At 41.0% G+C, this 14,799-nt stretch overlaps 1 protein-coding gene across 10 annotated transcripts in view; it reads left to right on the top strand.

The window, feature by feature from the left end:
• CCDC88A (coiled-coil and HOOK domain protein 88A) overlaps positions 1–14,799 on the top strand; it is a 128,603-nt gene that overhangs the window by 46,653 nt on the left and 67,151 nt on the right. For all 10 annotated transcript variants that reach the window (XM_077333752.1, XM_077333779.1, XM_077333761.1 and 7 more), the window contains exons 9-14: positions 83–252; positions 5,658–5,739; positions 6,046–6,204; positions 8,237–8,383; positions 9,440–9,584; positions 12,883–13,067. In XM_077333752.1, the coding sequence (XP_077189867.1) occupies positions 83–252; positions 5,658–5,739; positions 6,046–6,204; positions 8,237–8,383; positions 9,440–9,584; positions 12,883–13,067 (888 nt within the window). The remainder of the gene's footprint in view (positions 1–82; positions 253–5,657; positions 5,740–6,045; positions 6,205–8,236; positions 8,384–9,439; positions 9,585–12,882; positions 13,068–14,799) is intronic.

A 14,799-nucleotide genomic window follows, 5' to 3' on the forward strand; every position in this document is an offset into this window, starting at 1 on the left:
TTCATGTGTCTGTGATATGCAATGTTTTCTTACTACAAATACTCATATGCTCCTATCTGTAAAAAAATCAATTATTCTTTAGACTATCATAGAGCTCTCTGAGGAACGAGACTCTCTCCATTTTCTACCTCATGCATCAGCAGCACAATCACCTTGTGGCTCTCCAGGCATGAAACGTACTGAAAGCAGACAGCATTTATCAGTGGAGCTAGCAGATGCCAAAGCAAAGATCAGAAGACTTAGACAAGAGCTGTAAGTATACAATGGGGAGCAGTAAGCTCTGTGGTGATGCCAGAAAATGGGGCTGTTGCAGGATGGAAGAACTACAAGATTATGCCTCTGAAGAGAAGTCGTTCAAGAAGCATGAGACAGTTATGCTTGACAATGTAGGATTAGGGATATAATTTATAGACATTTACATAAATATTCAGAGCTATTAATAATGTGGCTGGTGTGCCTCAAAGCTCAGGAAGAGGAGCAAGTTTTTTTGTACCCTGCTTTTCACTTACCAAAAAAGTCTCAAAGTGACTTACAACTGCCTATCCTTCCTCCCCTGTGAGCTAGGTAAGGCTGAAAGAGCTCAGAGAACTGTGAGGAATGGGGAATCTTTATGAGAAACATCAGATAAAGATTTTGTTAAGTGAGACATCCATTATTACAGTTGCCTTGATCCCGTCGGTCATTTTAAGTCACAACCTTTTGGCCATGAGCTCTGTAAATACATACAATTTTACTATTATTGGTTTTTTTTTTGTTCTGTTGATTCTTTATGCCAATAAAGTTATTCTGATTCTGAGTGGGGAATCAAACTGGTTCCCCAGATTAGAAGCTGCCGCTATTAACCACTACACCAAGGTGGCTCTCAAATGTCCCTATTCACCTTCTCTTTCACATGATAGTTGACCTGGCCAGGAAGCAGGTACTTGAAATGGAGGGAGGGAGAACTTCTTCCCAGAATTCCTAGGGGAGGACCTTCCTGTGGGAGGGGCCAGGAAAAGTATATAAGATTGTGACCCGAGAGGTCGGAGGGGGGGGGGGGGGCTTTTGGCTCTTGGGTCTTTCGCCTGCTGATCATCAGGGAAGGAGCCTACTCTTGGGAGAAGAGGTGAGCTACCATCTTGGACATGTGAGCAATGCAATGAGACTTTGGAACCTCTTTATGCAAAGGTGCATGCCCTGTATTTAACATAAGATAGGGTATGTTTAGCAGAGGGACAGGAGATTTGCGTTTCTTTTTTCTCTTGGTTAACTCTGTGCTTTGCTAAAGATTGCTAAAGGGCCCCAAGTCCTGTGCAGAAGCCTGCAGTGGGGGGGGGGGTGCCTTCATGCACACTCCTTCAAAAGCTTATATATCTTTAATAAAATGTTGTTGGTCTTAAAGGTGCCACTGGACTCACACTGCTTCAGACCAACATAGCTACCCAACCAGAACCTATCTTGCTTTGAACAGTGATAGATTTAGTGCTTCAGTCAGCTTTATCCACCACGAGCCTGTTCGGGAATGACCAGCTAGAAATTTAATAAAAAATAACAATAATAATAATAATGGTGAGAGAAGGGGAACATGTACAGTATAACCTGCATCTATAAAAACACTACGAACCATGCACATTTGTAGGAGAGTTGTGACTAGGTCGTTGTGAAATTGGCAGAGTTAATTGTTATCTTTAGTAATTTCCCTCTCCGCCCAAGCACTGCACACAAAGTAATACATTTTAGTCATCCTGAGTACTGTAATATAATAAAAGAAACAGATCTTATTTTCTGATGACTGGATTATTACATGTCTATTGAAATGAGCCTACCCATGATATTCTGTAAACAGCTGCACAAGGAAAATTTATGTAAATTGCTGTTATTAATTTGACTGACAGTTAATAGCTTAAATAGTGAACACTGGCACATTCTGTGTAATTAAAGACAATTCCTTTTGCAATTCAGCTGAAGCATACAATTGGAAGTATAGTCATCACTGAGAACATTTAGCATTTTTACCACGTGTAAGAAATGTATTTGTAAACAAATCCTTACTAGCTATAAATGTGAGAAATAAATATTAAGATGAAAATAAGTTACTATTGCAAATAATAGTAACGTTTTTAAAAAGATATAGAATTCAAAGAACAAATCTCTATACACAAGAGGCCAGGCTTTTGATTTAAGGATCTTCATAATTTAAGGTACATTGCTACTTTAAGGACCTTTGTAATTTAAGGTACATTGCGAGTCTATTCTGGGATGTTACCTACTCTGATCTCACAAAGTGAGGAAAAGTCTGTATTGCAAGCAGCATCTCAGAATGTTGTTGTTGTTATGTGCGAAGTCGTGTCCGACCCATCGCGACCCCATGGACAATGATCCTCCAGGCCTTCCTGTCCTCTACCATTCCCTGGAGTCCTTTTAAGTTTGCACCTACTGCTTCAGTGTCTCCATCCATCCACCTCATTCTCTGTCGTCCCCTTCTTCTTTTGCCCTCAATCACTCCCAGCATTAGGCTCTTCTCCAGGGAGTCCTTCCTTCTCATGAGGTGGCCAAAGTATTTGAGTTTCATCTTCAGGATCTGGCCTTCTAAAGAGCAGTCAGGGCTGATCTCCTCTAGGACTGACCGGTTTGTTCGCCTTGCAGTCCAAGGGACTCGCAAGAGTCTTCTCCAGCACCAGAGTTCAAAAGCCTCAATTCTTTGACGCTCGGCCTTCCTTATGGTCCAACTTTCGCAGCCATACATTGCAACTGGGAATACCATAGCCTTGACTAAACGCACTTTTGTTGGTAGGGTGATGTCTCTGCTTTTTAGGATGCTGTCTAGATTTGCCATAGCTTTCCTCCCTAGGAGCAAGCGTCTTTTAATTTCTTTGCTGCAGTCCCCATCTGCAGTGATCTTGGAGCCGAGGAAAATAAAATCCGTCACTATCTCCATTTCTTCCCCATCTCAGAATGACTAGGTGACATATAGAATCATAGAATCATAGAGTTGGAAGGGGCCATTCAGGCCATCTAGTCCAACACCCTGCTCAATGCAGGATCAGCCCTAAGCATTCTAAAGCATCCAAGAAAAGTGTGTATCCAACCTTTGCTTGAAGACTGCCAGTGAGGGGGAGCTCACCACCTCCTTAGGCAGCCTATTCCATTGCTGAACTACTCTGACTGTGAAAAGGTTTTTCCTGATATCAAGCCTATATCATTGTAGTTTAAACCCATTACTGCGTGTCCTCTCCTCTGCAGCCAACGGAAACAGCATCCTGCCCTCCTCCAAGTGACAACCTTTCAAATACTTAAAGAGGGCTATCATGTCCCCTCTCAACCTCCTTTTCTCCAGGCTGAACATTCCCAAGTCCCTCAACCTATCTTCATAGGGCTTGGTCCCTTGGCCCCAGATCATCTTCGTCGCTCTCCTCTGTACCCTTTCAATTTTGTCTACGTCCTTCTTGAGTGAGGCCTCCAGAACTGCACACAGTACTCCAGGTGTGGTCTGACCAGTGCCGTATACAATGGAACTATGACATCTTGTGATTTTGATGTGATGCCCCTGTTGATACAGCCCAAAATGGCATTCGCCTTTTTTACCGCTACATCACACTGCCTGCTCATGTTTAGTTTACAATCCACAAGTACCCCAAGGTCTTGTTCACACACAGTGTTACCTAGAAGTGTATCCCCCATCCAGTAGGCATGCTTTTCATTTTTCTGACCCAGATGCAGAACTTTACACTTATCTTTATTAAATTGCATCTTGTTCTCATTTGCCCATTTTTCCATTGTGTTCAGATCTCGTTGAACTCAGTCTCTATCTTCCGGAGTATTTGCCAGTCCTCCCAATTTGGTGCCATCTGCAAACTTGATGAGTAGTCCCTCCACCCTCTCATCCAGATCATTAATAAATATGTTAAAAAGTACTGGGCTGAGCCCTGAGCCCTGAAGTACCCGCTATTCACCTCCCTCCGATCTGATGAAACACCATTGACAATGACTCTTTGAGTGCGGTTCTCTAACCAATTCCCTATCCACCTGACTATCTGAAAATCCAGATTGCAGTCCTTCAACTTATCCATCAGAACATGGGGAACCTTATCAAAAGCTTTACTAAAATCCAAGTAAATGACATCAACCGAATTTCCACGATCCAGCAAACCTGTTACTTGGTCAAAAAAGGAAACCAGGTTGGTCTGACAGGACCTGTTGGAGACAAATCCATGCTGACTTCCTTGGATCACCAAATTGTCCTCCAGATGTTTGCAGATCGCTCCCTTTAATATCTGCTCCATTATCTTCCCCACAACAGAGGTCAGACTCACTGGTCTGTAGTTTCCCGGGTCTTCCTTCCTTCCTTTTTTGAAGATCGGAATAACATTTGCTCTCTTCCAGTCCTCCGGGACATCTCCAGTCCTTAAAGAGGTCCCGAAGATGATGGACAAGGGTTCTGCAAGTTCTCCTGAAAGTTCTTTGAGCACTCTCGGGTGCATTTCATCCGGCCCAGGGGATTTGAACTCATCCAGTGCAGCTAAATGCCTCTCGAAAACCTCTCTATCCATGTCAACCTGCCACCCAGACACTATCCTTTGGCTACTGCTATCTCTAGATGTGCCTAAACCCTTTGACCTGTGGGGAAAAACAGATGTAAAATAGGCGCTAAGCCTTTCTGTTTGAGTAGCGCCCACCGTTCACATGTTCCCTTCCCTTCCTGCATTCTCGTCCATGGTATGACACTCATCATGTCTCTGAGTTTATTAAAGTTTGCCCTATGAAAATCCAACATCCGCATCTGGCTATAACCTTTCTTGACTCCCCATCTCAAAAGGAATTCTATGAGGACATGGTCACTTCCCCCTAGGGTTCCCACCTCCTTCACCTCATCCACCAATTCTTGCCTGTTAGAGATGCCTTGCTGCTCTACTCCAGCAGCACTGTTCAGTGTCCCTGTTGGCCGTTACTACTAGGCTGAATCTGCATGGAGCTTTTATTCCAATCCCAGGTCAATTCAGTCCCTGCCATCTCCACTGAGTGTGATGTCCATTTTGATTTTGTCCGATTTAAATTTTCCTTCTGCAACAAACATGATTGATCCGGAGTGACCCTACCTTTTCCCTGCAATATCCTAGAGTGGATATAACCCTCAATATTTGAAAAATCAGTGTGAGAAAGCATGCAGAGCTCTGCCTGTTACGAATTTGTTCCTGAGCTCTGTGGTAGAGAAGCCCTGATCAGCCAAGCTTCAGTTCCTCATTCCCAGGCTGCAAGCTTGCCTTGAAGGGGAAGCCCTAACTTCTCTCAGCAGAGGCTCCAGAAGCCCTAACTTCTCTCAGTAGAGATTTGTCTCTTGATTTTTTTTCTCCATCCTCTGCTGTCTCCAATCCTCTCCTACCCCTCCAAGAAAAGAAAAAAAGAGGCTCCTGTCATGCTTGGTTCCCTCCTTCCCTTCTGAGCTTACCCAATCATGTGCAGAACACTTTTCTGTTTCAATGAGGGGGGGGGGGGAGGAAGATCTGAGTTCAAATCGATCTGGATTCAGCAGGATCCACAACGGAATAAACAAAGTAAGTGCAGATTCAGCCCTGGCCCATGTGTCTGGTCTATGTCTTTTTCTCTCTCTTGGGGAAGGGGGATACAGACTAAAGCTTTAATTTTATATTTTAACTTACTTTTTCTTTTCTTTTTTTTAGTGAGGAAAAGACTGAACAGTTGCTAGACTGTAAACAAGAACTGGAACAGACTGAAGTTGAATTAAAGAGACTACAGCAAGAGGTCTGAAAACATGGAAATGCTTCTCAATCCTTTATACATGGCCCAAATGTAGTTATTTATTTTTACCAGTTTAATTGCTTGTTCCAGGGGCTGGGCTAGGGGCATTTAGAATTCTTACAAGGATCCATATATGTTTAATTTGCATGCTACCATCAGTAATTCATATTGCTTAATGCTTTTCTACTTTCTTTAATTATCCAAACTTTCACGAAAGCTAACCCTTCTATCAACTGACATTACTGTACAGTATCCATTTTATTATTTACAAGATCAGATTTTGAGTAAAATATTATTTTCTTTTGCTAGAATATGAATTTGCTTTCGGATGCACGTTCTGCCCGAGTGTACCGAGATGAGCTAGATGCTCTCAGAGAGAAGGCGATACGTGTTGACAAGCTTGAAAGTGAAGTGAGCAGATACAAGGAGAGGCTACATGATATTGAATTCTACAAGGCTAGAGTAGAGGTGACTTGAAATTTAAACATTTCATTGAAATACTTGTCTGTCAGTTTCTTACGGAACATTCTTTTTTTGGGAGGTCAGAGGTATATAATTTTGGGGATCTTCATTTTTTCTCAGATCTAAGAGATGGTAAAATGAAATACAGGCCCAAACAATGCATAATGTGGAAGACCTCTGATCTTGGAACTAAACTTTTATTTTTTTAGATCTAATAGCAAACAATAGATGTACAAATGGTTGATTCAGATCAGGGTCATGGTGTTGGGGGTGGGTTTTTAGTCACGTCTTCCATGTCATTTTCATGATGCAGATCTATTTTCCATGGTGAAAATGCACACTCTTCTGGATTCCTGTTTGTTTTTCTCCTGAAGGGAAATAGCAGCTCTGTGTGTATGTAACATTTTCATCAGGAAAATGATGCAGAGGAGCAATAGTAACACCCCCCTACATTCCCATGACCCCACTCCAAATCCTCTACATCAGTGGTCCCCAACCTTTTTATCACTGGGGACCAGTCAATGCTTGACAATTCTACTGAGGCCCGGGGGGGGTGTAATCTTTTCCCAAGGGACGTCGCTGCTGCCTGAGCCCCTGTTCCACTTGCTTTCCTGCTGGTGCCCCTGACATCCCACCACCCGCTGGGGGACGCTGCCAGCTGTGCCGTGTCATGCCAAGGGGGAGCCCCAGCCATGGCAGCCACTGGAGAGCACCAAAGTTGAGCTGGTGGCAGCGTGGCAGGGCAGCCCCCGAAGCGGCAGCCGGGGAGGAGGACGAGGAGGAGCTGCGGCCCGGTACCGATTGATCTACGGACCGGTACCGGTCCATGGACCGGGGGTTGGGGACCACTGCTCTACATGCTCAATTACTATCAGTTTTTTTTACAAATTATGTATCAGGGAGTCTGTAGCTATGGAGATAACTTTTCTTGGATTTGAAACTGTCCATGATATTTTCTTTAGATGTAATGTCTATCTCTTTTCTAAATGAAAATGCATATATGAAAAATCTAATTACATCAACAGTGTTCAGATTTATGCTCTGTCTGCACTCCTCGTCAGGGTTTTTCTAATCAGGAATTGTCTGCTTTCGTTAATTGATGCTTCAAAAAGACCATAGTTTCAAAGTTTTGATCCAAGGAATTTACTTTTGGCTTTTGGAATGCCCAGATGTGCCTGGGAAAATCTGTTGAATTCTGGAGACTCATGACCAGGACTTCGCTGCTAAGAGCATCTGAAGGAGTTGAAGTGCCAAAATTACACACCCAGAATATCAGCACCCACTAAAGGGCACAGTGTTGCAACTGCAGCAAGGGCTTATAGCCCTCTTAGGGAAGAATTGCAAAATTTTCTACCTGCACGTGGGTTCAACATTGATATTTACTATCTGGGATTTTGGCATTTGAATTTGAACTTTGTCTTGATGTGTTCCAAAGTACATTTTGAAAGTTAAATGAGTTTTAGCTCAATATTAACAATTATGAATTGGATCTAAGGAATTTCAACTGTAACTTTGTTCATACAGTGAAAATCCCCTGACTCCCCTTGTTTTCTCCAGCTAATTGGGATGCCCAGAAAGCTGCTTCTGAAGACAGGGCTTCTTTAAATGCCATATGGGGAAAGAAGGAACTGTGTGAAATACCTAACACAAAGAATACTTATGAATCTTGCGTTTCTAATATTTCATGTTGCCAAATATTTGTGAGATGCTTTTATAAAATTTTAATAGTGGTGTAGTGGTTAGGAGCATGGACTTCTAATCTGGCAAGCGGGATTTGATTCCCCACTCTTCCTCTACATGCAGCCACCTGGGTGACCTTGGGCTCGCTACAGCACTGATAAAGCTGTTCTGCCCAAGCAGTGATATCAGGGCTCTCTCAGCCTCACCCGCCTCACAGGGTGTTTGTTGTGGGGACAGGGAAGGGATGGCGATTGTAAGCCGCTTTGAGACTCCTCCGGGTAGAGAAAAGCAGCATATAAGAACCTACTCTTCTTTTTTTTGTGTAACACTTGCATACTGTTCTGTGTGATTTTTATAGGAGCTCAAAGAAGATAATCAAGTGTTGTTGGAAACAAAGACAATGTTGGAAGATCAATTGGAGGGGACCCGGGCTCGTTCAGATAAATTGCATGAACTGGAGAAGGAGAATTTACAATTAAAAGCTAAACTACATGATATGGAGATGGTAAGTATATAAGAACCCTAACCTGGAATAGCTCATGCTAGCCCACTCTCATCTTGGCAGCTAAGCAGGGAGGATGGGAGAACACCAAGGATGCCCAGGGTTGCTATGCAGAGGCAGGCAAAGTTTGTCTCTTGCCTTTAAAATCCTTTAAGTTCAGCATAAGTTGCCAGTGTCTTAATGGCACTGTCCATAGCCAAGCATATAAGATAAGCTCTCAGATGTATAGGTTTTAAAAATGTGAATTATGGTTAACTTTGACATTCAAATTGAACATTAAATACTTTTTGGTACTGCAGAAGTTGGGGGTTTGTTGTAATTACTTTCACTTTGAAAGTCACTTATCCAAATGTAAGCATCTCTTTAGTCAGACTAAATACAACAGAAATATATAGAAGTAATGATGAGAAAAGCTACTTCACGTAGCTTAATTAATACAATACAATACAATGCAAAAGCCTTTCATGGCAACCAAGATATGAAACAACATACAAAATTAATTCGATGCCACAGATCTATAAAACAATAACAATTGCAGCTGACCAGGGAAGAGTGGGTACAAAAGTCTCAAAACTAGTACCTTTTATTACTTTAGTCATTGGGCCATAACTATAGATAAAAACTTGGCTACCAATCCAGTGGTCTCTAAGCATTTATCAGCTGGCAGCAAATTAAGAGACTTTGCAACTGCAGCATTAGGGAAAGGTAAAAGCAGGGAAATCAGATCATGACATTGACAATTATACACATTTACATCACAAAATAATATGTCAAATTGAGTCCAGTCCAATCTACCTTTTATTTTGCCCCCATATTAAACCAAATTATTTATTTACTTATTTATATCCTGCTTTTCTCCACAATGAGGATCCCCAAGCAGCTTACATAATTCTCTCCTATGTTTAATACCTGCAAGTTCTTTGTTTATGGGGTGTTCTCCTATATCTGCCTTCAACCACTGCAGAGGGAAATGTAGCTTTATCTTCTGTTTAAATCTCAAAAATGTTTTTGCACTTTGAGAGGGACTTTTAAAAGAGCTTCATGTAAACAATATTTAAGGAACGTGATATGGATCGTAAGAAAATTGAGGAACTTATGGAGGAAAACATGACTCTAGAAATGGCTCAGAAGCAAAGTATGGATGAGTCACTTCATCTTGGATGGGAACTTGAACAAATAAACAGATCCACTGAACTATCTGAAGGTAGTTAAAAGATTTCTTTCTCCTATTGTTACAGAAAATGATAAAACTGTAGGTCCCAGATCTGTTTCAGATGTTTATAAATTGTTCTTCTCAAAGATGCACCCTAGCTTGTCTATGAATTTTGTTACTGCATTGCTTTGCAGAGGCAGTTTTTATTAGAATACTCTCCAGGCTGAACTATTTCTGATATGGTTGTGTTGTCATAGGTGCTCAGGCCATTCCATATGCAGCATTTTACAAACTGCTGAAGTAGACCTCACAGAATGTATTTTAAAATGCTCTTGTTTCATATAAAAAATCACATGCCATCATGATTCATTGTCATCCTATCCTGGTGTTACCATAATCAGTTACAATATTTTAACGAAAATGACACAACCTGACTTCCTATATATGTATAGTGATTATTACAAGGACTTGTGGAGGGTACTTCACATTCCCCCGTGTCCCCTTGTTTCAATGATTTCCTCTACCTCTTGGCAATACCCATATTCTTACCTGCATCCTTCTCTTTTTCTAACAATCTACCTTTTATTTGCCCCCATATTAAACCAAATTATTTACTTATTTATATCCTGCCTTTCTCCACAATGAGGCCCCCAAGTAGCTTACATAATTCTCTCCTATGTTTAATTTTCCTAAGAGCCCCCTGAGGTAGGTTAGGCTGAGAGTGTGCAGCTGGCTGAAGATCAGGCATTGAGCACCTCAGCAAAGTGGGGTTTTTAATTTGATCCTAATCTAAAACTCTAATAACACACTGGCATTTGTTCAAAGGCTGCTGTTGAAAAGTAGTGAGCATCCAGGCTTCTGATATGTCCCAGAAACGCTCAGTATTTTCTGTAAATCAAGTATCTTGAGTTTATTCCCTCTAGTACTGAACTTTATGATACAAATGTTTAGCAATAATGAAACACAGCCATCCACAGACAAGATAGGGGTGTCCTGATAAAGACTAAGAATGCTTCATGTCTTCTAGGAAGGGTATAGTGTTCAGAGCAGCTGTCAGTTAGAAACAAATAGAAAAGAAAACCTGGAGGACTAGAGGCTTGCTGGACTAGAGCATATATTATTCTCAAGGGGGAAGTGTAGTTTGATGCAAAGTTCCCAGTTTCTAATTCCATTGTGATTCCTTGTGCTCCATAACTTATCTTTTACAACAATGACAATAAATTTATCTTCAGCACACCTCTGAAAGGTTTGGCAACTATTTAGAACCTTTCTTGGGAAATATACTTTCCAAGACTTTTTCAAGCAAAACTTTTCCCAGCTAAAATGATCTTGTTTCAGTTATGTTTGCTGCTATATTAATTGTTGGTAATCACATCTTCAAGAAACTAGCTTATTAATTCCTTAGTCAGCAAATCAGTGTTAGTTTTGCAGTACATTTATGTAGAGTTCAGTGTAAGCTTAACACTACATGTTCTCTAACTCAGTGGTCCCCAACCTTTCTGACGTTGGGGACCGGCAGGACATCAGGGCGCGGCCCGCGACCCGCGCGGGCCACGCCCACGCAACGGCCGTGCCCGCGGGCCATGCCCGCGCATCAGGCCGCGCCCGCGGGCCGCCTCCACGTATTGGGCCGCGCCCGCACAGGCGCGGCCGGCCCTGATTCCCTCTCCCCGCCCTCCCGCAGTAAGAAGCTTCCCGGGCCGCAAGCTTGCGGCCTGGGAAGTTTTTTACTGCGGGGGGGGGGCGGGGAGAGGGAGCTGCGGCCCGGCACCGGGCCGCGGCCCGCAGGTTGTGGACCACTGCTCTAGCCGATTAATTCCACATTTTGCCTTGGCTCCACTGGAAGATTTGTATATCTAACTAGGGTTCACTTTATAAGCAGGATTGATAAAAAGCTTAATGCTAGTCCCTTGCACTAAGTTAAACTTAGCATATCCCAAATGGCCTTTTCTGTTTGCACAAGACATTATGCTAAGGTTACCAGATTTTAACATTAGTAAAGCAGGACACCATTGACCGGGGGGGTTCTTGATTAAAAATTTGGTCTATATGGAGCAACAAAAATTTTTATAGAACGCATAGAAAGGAAAAATAGTATTGTAATATATATATTTTTTACTTTCAACATATGTACAATTTGCCAGATGCCCCCAGATGTCCCTCCAAAAGTGGGACAATCTGGTCACCTTACATTATGCAAGCAAATTCTGACCATTGTAAGATATTGGGAGGAAAACGCACAAGGTCTTGCACAAGTGGGACTGTTTTAAGTGTGTTTCTTCTTATCCATCTGTAGATCTATCCCATGTTTTTAGCACCAAACCTGTGGATGAGCTAGGTAGCTTGTAGTTGATTAAGATCACTGATATTTGTAGCTCATGAAATTCTGTGGAGATAATTTAGTGTAGTTGTCTCTAACAATCAAAATGGTTCAGGGCTCATCACAATAACACAGTTTTGTGTTTCTTTTCCTTTCCTTTATCCCATTGATGCTCCATGAGAGAATGATCTTGAGCATCAGAAATAGCTATAATTTAAAGGATGAAAAAATGTAGCTACAATGTAGTTTGTGGGATTTTTCACTAAGTAAAACATTCAAAGTGGCCAAAATTAAAAGTTAAAAATTACAGTCTAAAAATGTGCTTTGAGATCCTGATAAAAATGGGCAATTGGGAAGAATATGGAAAGAGGTATCAATCATACTTGAAGAGCTTGACAGTGTCGATAAGAATACAGTATATTCTCTGGTAAACCTGAGAAGGATTAGCATTTGATCCAGACAGATGGAATACCCTTGAACATCAAATAATTGTCACATAATATGCATATGATTGAAGATTGTTTGGGGTGGAAATAACAAAATATTGAGAGGAGTGAAAACAACATGTTCTGAATATAGTACTTTTGATAGTATGTTTCTTAATAGTGTGTTTCTTAAATGGGACATAAATCTTGTCTTTCTTATGAGTTGTTATCAATTCTGATTTGATACTTAAATTTTTGTTAAGGAGTTTCACCCAAGAAGACCTAAAAGAGTCCAAAAGAAGATTAAATAGTTCCAGTTTTTAAAAAGATTTTTTGTTTTAATTTTAGCTCAGTTGATATGAAGTATTTTGGACCTCTGACCTTGGGGAACCATTTATTAAGTTTAGAATTTAAGCATTCCTAATCCTTTGTCATTGAAAGATGCAAAAAGGCTTGAGGCCAAGCACCTTTTGGAATATTTTGAGCCAGGATATGATGAAGTAGGGAATAGCAGTGGTATCTCAGGCTTGACTCATATGGCATGTGCTAATTATAAATAAATACCGTACAAATAATGGTTGGGAAACTTTTTTTAATTGTGTAGTGCCACGAAAGTCACTTGGTCATGAAGTGAATGAACTGGCATCGAGTAGGTTACTGAAACTGGAAATGGAAAACCAAAGCTTACTAAAGACTGTGGAAGAGCTACAAAGTACAGTGGGATCTGTAGAAGGCAGTAATTCAAAACTTCTGAAAATGGAAAAGGAAAACCAGAGACTAAGTAAAAAGGTATCCAATGGCAATTTTTGTTTAAAAACATAGAAAATGTTAAATCCCGGTATACTATTATAACCATATGTTATCACAATATTCATTAAACAAATTAAGGCAAATAGCTTAAAGTTGCAGTAAGCTTTCTGTTACAAAGTTCATTGTGTTTTCTTGCCCCATCCTAAGCCTTATGTATTTACTATTATGGCATAGATTTTATCAGAATAAGACGTTTACTATTGAGATTACAAGTAAATTTCAAGGATAAAGCAAACATAACTGTTCATTTTTTCCCTACATCTTATCAAATAATATAGTTTTAAAAACTGTGACAGATATAGCCGCTTCATCAAGTTGGCTTTTCTCTAAATACATTTGTTTTTCATTGACCTTTGAGGTCCCCATTCTGAGGGGGAAAGGGTATTTTTGCAGTGCTTTTAATAATAAGTAATATAGAAGCAAATAGAGGATTTGCTGTAAGTTTGAAGAATTAGCCATTTGATAGTTGAAAAAGATTAGGTCAGCTGACTTGTCAATTATTATCAAATATTATTCAGCTATTTTTAAAGCATGAACTTCATTAGAAAACAAAATAATACTTAATTCATCAAGAAGCTGAAACATATAACACATAATGGTCTTAAGGGAAAAAACCCTCCATAGCTGCAATACACCTTTCCTGCTATTCCTCCACTGCAACAAATTCACTCATCTAAAAAAAGCTTTCTGAAAGTGCCACCCTGCAAATAGGTAAGATGCTCCCTAAGATGCAGATGGTCCCTGACGTTGGCTGGCTCATACACCTGCATTCTCTGTTGTTGCTCCCTCAACATGGAATGTCCTATATGAGAAGATCAAGAAGGTTCCCATACTTCAGTCATTCTACAAACTGTGTAAAACAGAATTGCTTCAGAGGTCCTTATAAAGGGTATAGAGCTTGTAGTAATACAGTTGTTCTGGCAGGCACTTTTATAAGGGGAACATGTTCACTTGGTATTTGTTTTATATTTAAAATGTTTTTAAGGTGCTTTTCAACCCAAGGTCACCTCTCACGCCCTCCTGCCTGCCGCCCGTTTCAAAGCCCATTCTTAAAATGGGGCTTTGATACTAGTAAATATATAAAATGATTGAAACACAAACACATTAACAGGAAAATCAGAGTCCAGTAGCACCTTAAAGACCAACAAAGATTTATTCAAGGCATGAGCTTTCGAGTGCAAGCACTCTTCCTCAGACTATGAACAGGAAGAAGAGTCAGTGAGAAGGTGAGGCCATTCCAGGTAAAACAAAAAAGTCTTCACCCACTGGCAGAAGATAATGATAGAAGGGAACAAATGAATCTCCCTGAGGAGGGAATTCCATCATTTTTCTGCCATATGGACGGGGAGGGGGGGTGGAACCCAAAGCAGTTCCTCCAAAGATTACTGTAGTGGTTGGGTATGTTCACATGGGACTAGTTGGTACCTAATGTCTTTTGGCCCCAAACTGTACAGGCTTTAAGGACCAATACCAGCACCCTGAATTCAACCTGGAAGTAAATTGGGACCTAGTCTAAATGGAACAAGACTGGTATGCTATGCCTTCTACAAATCAGTTCACCCCAAAACCTGGCTGCAGCATTCTGCGGTAACTGAAGTTTCCAGACACTCTTCCAAAACAACTCCATGTAGACCACTTTACAGCAGTCTAATCTAGATGCTACCAAGGAACGCACCACTGCTGCAAGACGTTTTTTTGCTCAGGAAAGGAA

The sequence above is a fragment of the Paroedura picta genome, chromosome 1 (assembly GCF_049243985.1).
Source record: "Paroedura picta isolate Pp20150507F chromosome 1, Ppicta_v3.0, whole genome shotgun sequence".
In the NCBI taxonomy this organism is placed as follows: Eukaryota; Metazoa; Chordata; class Lepidosauria; order Squamata; family Gekkonidae; genus Paroedura; species Paroedura picta.